The following is an 8,313-nucleotide window of genomic DNA, read 5'->3' on the forward strand; positions in this document are numbered from 1 at the left end:
GCGCAGAGAGCCCCACACAGCATCCGCTGCTGCGCATAGGTAGCATCAGTCTCTTCCGCCCGCCGCCGCGGAGGACGCTGCAGGAGCACCGGCTGGACGGCAACCTGATGATCCGCTTGCCGGACCGTCCGCTCAAGCCCGGCGAGGTGCTCAGCATCCTCCTCTACCTGGCCCCCAACTCCTCCTCGCCTTCCAGCCCCAGCGTGGAGCACTTCACACTCAGGTAGGGGGTCTGGGGGTCAGCGGCTGGGAGCCAGGCTGGCTTCCCTTCCAGAGGCAGCCCTGCGGGTGGCCCAGCTGGGTCCCTTCTAACAGCCCAATCCCTGCTCCTCTGTGTATCAGTGGAGGAGACGCTGCACTTTCTTGAGGCTCTGTGTTCTTTCCTGTGGGGCTGCAGTTGTGGAAGTGGAGTCACAGTAAAGGAAAGTCGGTTTTCACGTGTGTGCTTAAGTAGAATGAATAAGCGGTTGTAACCCCCGTTTTACAGATGGGACGAGGCCCAGGAGATCACACGGAGACCAGAGAGCAGCTCTCGTCAAAAAATGAGCAGGAGTGGGTGCCTGTTGGGACACTGGCCCTGATCCTAGAGCTGAAAGAAAACTTTTCAGGAGACCCAGCTCTTCCCATACCTCGAGAATAAAACAGTTCATGCATTCAAAGCTGTATTTTTTTTTTTTTTTTTTGAGACAGGGTCTCACTATGTAGTTGAGACTGACCTGGAACTCACTAAGTAGCCCAGGCTTGTCTCGAACTCACAGCAATCCTCCTGCCTCAGCCTCCTGAGTGCTGGGATTACAGGCGTGCGCCACCACACCTGGCTCAAAGATACCTCGCATCATGTGCCATCGCCACACCCTGTAATGAAGTTTCACTGTGGGATCCGAGGTCTGAGTCATGTTGGAGGCTTCTGAGGACATAAGAAGGCCCCGCCAAATGCTGCCCCGAACAAGCAGCGTTGGCCTCCAGCCCCTTTAAGTATTGTCCTTTCTTCTGAGCTCAAAGCTTATGAAGCACATATTCCTGGAAAGAGGCATATCCTATTCAGTGACTGACACATAAACGTAAATGAGTTAGCTCAGTCATCAAAGGTCTTAGACCACATTGATAGAAGTAGAACAGGTAGAATTGAGGAGAAGGCAACAATTACACATTAGCCCCAGAGCAGCTGGAGTGTTTTGTTTGCGATGGGACGCTTCTCTAGTGTGCTCAGAGCGTCCAGAGGAGGATGACGAGGCCATGAGGTCATTTGAAACTTTTTTTGATGGGACGCTTCTCTAGTGTGCTCAGAGCGTCCAGAGGAGGATGACGAGGCCATGAGGTCATTTGAAACTGTCAAAAAGCAACGACTGGAGGAAGAGGAGGAAAGAAGACTCAGAACATTTCCTCCTTTCTTTAGCGGTCTGAAAAGCTATCACCACCTAAGGTAGAGGGGAGTGGAGTTGTTCTTTCCTGGAGCAGCTAAACTCTCAGCTATATCTCAGCTACGTAAAAGGAAGAGGTTCCAAGTCCTTATGGGCTTGCTGAAGAAGGCCTGGGGCATGTGCAGAAGTAGTGTCACCAGTGCATGGCAAGGATAAAGGAGAAGGGATCACCACCTCCACCGAGCAGTGGCGGGCCCAGCCACGTGATACCGGATGCCTCAAGTATGAAGCCTAAGACTCAACTTAGCTCACCTGCTCCCCCTGCTCCAGCTGCAGCTGGGGTTGGAGACCAGGTGGGCAGCCTGTGAGCCCCACCCTGACCCTCTGTCTCCTCTTCCTCCTGTATGCTGCAGGGTGAAGGCCAAGAAGGGTGTGACCCTTCTAGGCACCAAATCTCGGAGTGGCCAGTGGCACGTGACCTCGGAGCTGCTGACTGGGGCAAAGCACTCGACTGCTACGGTGGATGTGGCTTGGGCCCAGGGCACACCCCTGCCCCCCTGGTGAGTCTGCTTCTGTGGAGCAGAAGTCTAAGGGGATCCTCAATGGAGAAGGCAGATTTGTGGGTTAATCTGAGTTCCAGGCCTGGGGCCGGGGTACCCGGGTGGGCTGGGATAGGCTCAGAGGTTCAGATAGCTCAGAGCTCAGATAGCTCAGAGGACTACCACCGAGGAGTAAAAGGGTCCCCACTAAGGTTGCCAGAGCTTCTGGGATGCTCCCTGCCCTCATCCTCTGTCCTCTTTCTGCCCCCTTTGGCAGGGAGGGCCAAGGCCCCCTGGAGATCCTGCAGTTGGACTTTGAGATGGAGAACTTCACCAGCCAGTCAGTAAAGCGCAGGATCATGTGGCATATCGACTACCGTGGCCATGGTGCCCTGCCAGACCTGGAGAGGGCAGTTACAGAGCTCACAGTCATCCAGCGAGATGTGCAGGCCATTCTGCCCCTGGCCATGGTGAGCAGGCGGTGAGCAGGCCAACGGGTGTCTTTGTCCATGTGCCTGTGGGAAGGTGCACATGTGCACTCCAGGCGGCAGGGTGTACTCTACGTGCATCAGGTGCCCATGCTGAGGAGCGTAGCAGTGGGAAAAGTCACTGTGGGAGGGCCATGCAGTTGAGTCTTGAGGGCCGTGTTGGAGGAAAGGCTCCTAATTATCAGAGATGAGAAGGGTGCCCTGGGTAGAGGGTATCATGGGCAAAGGTGCAGTGGTTGGAGTGTGTGTGGTTTGTGCAAAGGAGCAGTGGATATAGTAAGAATGCAGGGGGTGACAGACTGGAATGGTTGCTGGGACCATCACTGGGCACTTGGAATGGCCAGGAATAAGCACTGCATGTCACTCTGCAAGCCCGGGGAGGTTGGAAGATGTTGTAGAGGAGAAATGGGGGCTGGAAAGAAGTGCTTGTTGACAACAGAGTGAGAAAAGCCCTAGGCCCCTGCAGAAGTCCAAGAAAGCAGGCCATCTGAGGAGGGGCCCAGAGGCTGGGTGGAGCCTTTGCGCACATGTACCTTTGTCCCCATGGGAAAGACATGCATATGAACAGTGGCAGCAGCCAGGAGCCTTGGACTCCAGGAGAGAAGAGGACAAGAAGCAGAGTCTCCTTCCTCTCTCCTCCATGTAGGACACAGAGATCATCAATACAGCCATCCTGACAGGCCGGACAGTGGCCATCCCTGTCAAGGTCATTGCCATCGAGGTGACCGGCCTGGTCCTAGATGTCTCTGCTGTAGTGGAATGTGAGTCCGACAATGAGGATATCATCAAGGTAGGCTTGCTAGTGGTGGGGCTGCTGGGGAAGAAGGCCTTGGGCCTTCCAGGGTAGCAAATTCCCAACCAGAATCCAGGTGGCTCCTGTTATCTACCCTTGAAGATGGCACTCACCCGCCTGCCCTAGACTCCTCTCCTGCAACAGATGCCCCCCTCCCACCCTCAGGATCAAGTCCACTACACTTAGCAGAATCTACTGACCTCATGGGTTTCCTCTTCCATCCCCTACAGCCACTCCTGGTAGGCTTCCTGTAGGAACATGGCAGACCTCAAGGAAAAGACACTGTTGACAACTGGAACTCAGCCCCATGAGTCATTACTGAGCCCCTGATATGTGACAGACCCTGGACAAAGGGGATCAATGGGGGAGAAGGACCCTAAAAGCCTTGGTCAGAGCACAGGTTGCAGAAGCCAGTGGGGGAGATGGAGCTCTGGAGGAAACCTCCTGTGAGTCAGGCCAGGACTGAAGGCTGTGTTGTGAGCCCTGTTCCCACCCCACCCCAGATCCTCCAACTCCCAGGCCACAGCTCCCCTCTCCCAGGCCCTGCCCTCCCCCAGGTCCTCCACAGCACAGCACACAGGACATTCATCCAACTCAATGGCAGTTTGCCAGCTCCCCTAAAGGCCTCCAGATTTGTTTCTTCTTATAGCTTTGGGTGGCAGTCAGAGGTGAGGTATGGTTGGAGTTAGTGGAGAAGGAGCCATGGGAGAACATGACCAGCCCCAGTGCCCATATGGGTGAGCCATGTGCCTTGCCAAACTCCAGCACTACATCTCTTAGCTCTCACTCTCCCCCTCCCATGCACTGCCTCTGGGGCCCTCTAAGTCTGGGAGCTTGGGGCTACTTGTCCACTCTGATGTCCAGGGGCATCAGAGCAGAGGCTCAGCACACAGTACCCCTCCATTAGACTGGAGATTTTGCTGCTCCAGTCCGTGAGTCTGTCTGCTGCTGCCGGCTGGGACAGGACCAAACACATCTGCTGCTCCCAAAAGCTCTCATCCAGCACCTCTTCTCCACCCAGACTCCCCCACCCCAGTGATGGCTCAGATTCGGAAGGGAAGTAAGGAGGATTCAAAATGGAACTTGTTACAAATCTCAATGAAATGTACTCCGGCTCTGTGTGGGGTTTGCCAGCATTCTAAATGGAACTCACCAGCCTGCAAAAGGAATTCTCTGCCTTCCCAGGTGGGAAATGAGCATTGCCGGCAGGGCTGCTCTTCCCACTTCCCTCTAGGCACCTGTGAGATGACTCAGGAGGCTGGCAGGAGTTAGGGTGGTCCGGGGGCTCATCTCATCATGAGCCACCATCTTGGTACCCCACTCCACCCCTGCAAAGCCTCTCGGGTGCTACCAGCCCACTGGCTGCATAATAGACCTCCCTGCAGTCTTGAGGTTGTGTCCCATGAGCATTTATGGGCAGAAGCCCAAGCCGCATGTGCACACAGGATCCGCTCCAGGGTGCCAGGTGTGTATGTGGCACACTTACACACACACAGCCATCTGCATTTTCCCTAGAGTTCTGGCAGTGTCCCTCTATGAGTGGGCACTTATCTCCACCAAGTTGTGCCCAGTGGCATGTGGGTTCAGCCAGGGAACCTTGAGGAATACAGGTTGCTACCCAGGTGGGCACATGCTGGCAGTCTCCCATCTGTCTGGGCCCAGGATCTTGGATCCAGGCTTTCCTCTCCCATTCTTCAGCTCCACCCCTGGCTCAAGCAGCCCCCTCACTTGGAATTGACCAGCTCCCCATTCTCTTGGGCAGCCCTTCCACCAACGCCATAGAAGAGGTGTGGACTTGCCCTCACCCCTGGCCCCTTCCTGCCTAGTCATGCACCTCTGGATTCTGACTGCCAGATCTCTGGCTCTGGACCCTCATGTATACTGATGGGGGGCCAGCCATGGAGGCCCCTTCCCCATCCGCCTCCACCATCCATGGGTGGTACTGGCAGTACAGAAACAGCCCCCAGTAAGTACGTTTGCCCACTGGCCCCTTGGCAGGGGCAAACACCTCCTGCCACCAATGCAGAGAAATGATCTCTGGAGAAGTAGGAAGAGGCAGAAATAGAGTCGGCACCTTCTCTGCCTGCTCCCTCTTTTGTGGTCTCCCCCCGCCCACCTCCTGCCCCTGTTTGTCAGACCCAGATCCCCTGCACCTCCCTGCGGGAAGACCTTCAGGATAAGATGGTCATTTTTTTTTTTTTAACCAGGGATCAAACTTGGGTCCTTCCACTTGTGAAACAGGCAGCGGAACCACTCAGCTAAATCCCCGGCCCAAGATGGTCATCTTGTTCCTCCCTCTCCCTAGGTGTCCAGCAGCTGCGACTATGTATTTGTGAGTGGAAAAGAGTCTCGAGGATCCATGAATGCCAGGGTCACCTTCCGCTATGATGTCCTCAGTGCCCCCCTGGAAATGACAGTCTGGGTTCCGAAGCTGCCTCTGCACATTGAGCTCTCAGATGCCCGCCTCAGCCAAGTGAAGGGCTGGAGGGTACCTATCCTCCCGGACCGGAGGTACAGTGCACTCTCAGACACCCTAGAGTGGACACAGCCTCAGAATAGTCTGACCTGTGTATGTACATAAGACCCCAGGAACACACAGTCTAGGAGTCAGCTGTGTGCTCATTGAACTTTGATTGAACATCTACTATGTGCTGGGCACTGACAGGTATTTGAAAATATGGGGTGGCTGTGGCCAGTGCCTGACCCAGGCAAGCTCTGCCCAGCAGGGAAGGCAGTCATGCACATGCCACAGAGTATACTGGTGCATAGGGAGTCAGTGCCACAAGGAAGAAGACCCCTACTCTTTCCAGGAGAAATCAAGGGAGGCATCTTGGAACCAGTTACTCTTGCACTGTGCGTTAACCGACAAGTGGAAAGAGTGGGCCAGGAAGGCAGGGAGACAAAACAGGCCACGACAGGGACACGGATACCTGTGCACCTTCACTCCAGCCCAGCTTGAAAGTCCGCACGGTGATGCACCCCTCACACAGCTGGCCATCTTGGGGGCATGTTCCTATGTCCTCCCCTGCCACCCGTGCTCCCCTCACCCACTCACTGTGTGCTGCAGAGAGAAAGCCCAGGGGAAGAGAGAAGCAAAGGAAAGAGTCAGGCAGCTGGGGGACAGGGCAGGAGAGAAGGAAGCAGGCAGCCACGGGAGAAGTGGGCTGAGTTCAAATCCGTAGAGATTTGCCAGAGCAAGTCAGTGCTGACCAGAGCCTCTGTAACCCGGATGTATGCACCCTCACCCGGGCATCCTGTTAGACCGCAGCTTTCGGTTCTGCCAGCCTGGGGTAACTAAGGCCTGTGGTTCTGCATTGCTGACTAGCTGTGACGATAGGGACGCTGATCATAGTAAAGATGTAGTGGACTCTGAAGCCAGACAGCCTGCTTTAAATCCTATTACTTACTGGCTGTCAAGTCTTGGTCTACTTGTGTGACTTCTCTGTGCCTTATTTTCTTATGTGTAAAATGGGCAGGATAATACTTCCTAGGATTGCTGTGAGGATTGAATTAGTTAATACAGGGAAGAGCCCTCCTTGTGGATGAATATTCTGCTTGATTGATACTAAACCAAGCATGCTGCAAGCTTTATCTCCAGAGCATGACTTCCCGGCTACAAGTCTCCTGCCTTTTTGTAGTTTTCATGGGCTAGGGATTTCCCTAATCAAATCCAGGCTCCCTTTTGTATAACAGTTTATCAGCTTTTCTCTCTCCTCTCACGTTTTACTAAAAAGCAGCAAGAGGGACTCAGGTGGCGCCTTCCATGCTGGGCTTGGAAATCTCCTCTGTTAAACATCCAAGTTTGTGACTTACATTTTTTTACTTTCCACACAACTCGAAGACACAATTCAGCTAAGTTTGTGGCACTCTATGACAAGGAGCCCCTACTCACTCCAGTTTAGAGCACTCACAGTGCCAGGCACACAGAAGAGAAGCAGTTACAGTTGGGATTATATGCCAGCTGGTCCCAGACGTGGATCACAGGGGTCAAACAAGGAGCTGGAGATGAGGTTCAATGGCAGAAAGTGCACTCAGCATGTGCCAGACCCTGGATTTCATCCCGATAAGTGAAAATAAATTCCAAGAAACCCCCTTCTAGGAGGAGAGAGCTGGGACTCCTGACTCACCCAGAGTTAGCATGAGCCAGGGGAACGGCTTGCTCTTTGCAGAGCTTCCCCACCCCACGGGAGCTGGAGAGGAGCCAGCAGGGCAGCGGTGGGGGGAAGGACTTTGCTTAGGTCACAGCCAGGTAGCCCTGACCGTGGCACATACCCACCCCAGGTCAGCCCGGGAGAGCGAGGATGAGGACGAGGAGGAAGAGGAGCGGCGGCAGAGTGCCAGCAGAGGCTGCACCCTGCAGTACCAGCACTCCACCCTGCAGGTCTTCACCCAGTTCCACACCACGTCCTCCGAGGGCACCGACCAGGTGGTCACCATGCTGGGCCCAGACTGGCTGGTGGAGGTCACAGACCTGGTCAGTGACTTCATGCGGGTGGGCGACCCCCGTGTGGCACACATGGTGGACAGTAGCACGCTGGCCGGCCTGGAGCCGGGCACCACCCCCTTTAAGGTAGGCTTGGTGCATCTGAACACATAGGGGCACTGTCAGGGGCCTCAGCCTCTGGGACTGACCCCAGCTGGTCCCAGAATCAAGTTCTTTCCCACCTGCCCCCTTCCCAAGATTGCAGCACCCACGATCAAATTCCTTTAGCTTCCTCTTGGTCAGGTTCTCACTCCAAGCTTTATCAGCATTTATCAGCCTTGCTCCATTCAGTGAGGTGACTCCAGCAGACTCTACCCACTGTGCCCCCAGAACAGGTATGGGAGGGAGGGGGAACAGCAGGAAGGCAAATTCAAGGACCCAGGAACTTAACTTTGACTTTCCTTTCTAATTGTGTCTGGGTAGAAGTCACCTACCTAAGAGAGTATAAATAGTGACCTAAGAGCCAGAATCTGTCTGCAGATATATTTTGTATATAAAACAATGATCCAACATTTCAAAATTGAGGGGGGTTATCATTTTAAAAGACAATCTGAGGCTGGGGATTCAGCTCAGCGGTTTGGTGGCCTGCCTTGCAAGCGCAAGGACCCGAGTTCAATCCCTGGTACCAAAAAAAAAAAAAAAAAAAAAA

The 8,313-nt window shown here is 54.3% G+C and overlaps 1 protein-coding gene across 1 annotated transcript in view; it reads left to right on the plus strand.

Annotated features, from left to right (window-relative positions):
* The window catches only part of Tmem132e (transmembrane protein 132E), a 53,924-nt gene that overhangs the window by 41,776 nt on the left and 3,835 nt on the right, over nt 1–8,313 (plus strand). Inside the window, exons 3-8 of the mRNA XM_033763095.1 lie at nt 7–223; nt 1,775–1,921; nt 2,178–2,370; nt 3,035–3,178; nt 5,487–5,692; nt 7,463–7,751. Coding sequence (XP_033618986.1) covers nt 7–223; nt 1,775–1,921; nt 2,178–2,370; nt 3,035–3,178; nt 5,487–5,692; nt 7,463–7,751 — 1,196 coding nt within the window. The remainder of the gene's footprint in view (nt 1–6; nt 224–1,774; nt 1,922–2,177; nt 2,371–3,034; nt 3,179–5,486; nt 5,693–7,462; nt 7,752–8,313) is intronic.

The sequence above is a fragment of the Fukomys damarensis genome, unplaced genomic scaffold (assembly GCF_012274545.1).
Source record: "Fukomys damarensis isolate Sample0158 unplaced genomic scaffold, DMR_v1.0_HiC HiC_scaffold_13, whole genome shotgun sequence".
Classification (NCBI taxonomy): domain Eukaryota; kingdom Metazoa; phylum Chordata; class Mammalia; order Rodentia; family Bathyergidae; genus Fukomys; species Fukomys damarensis.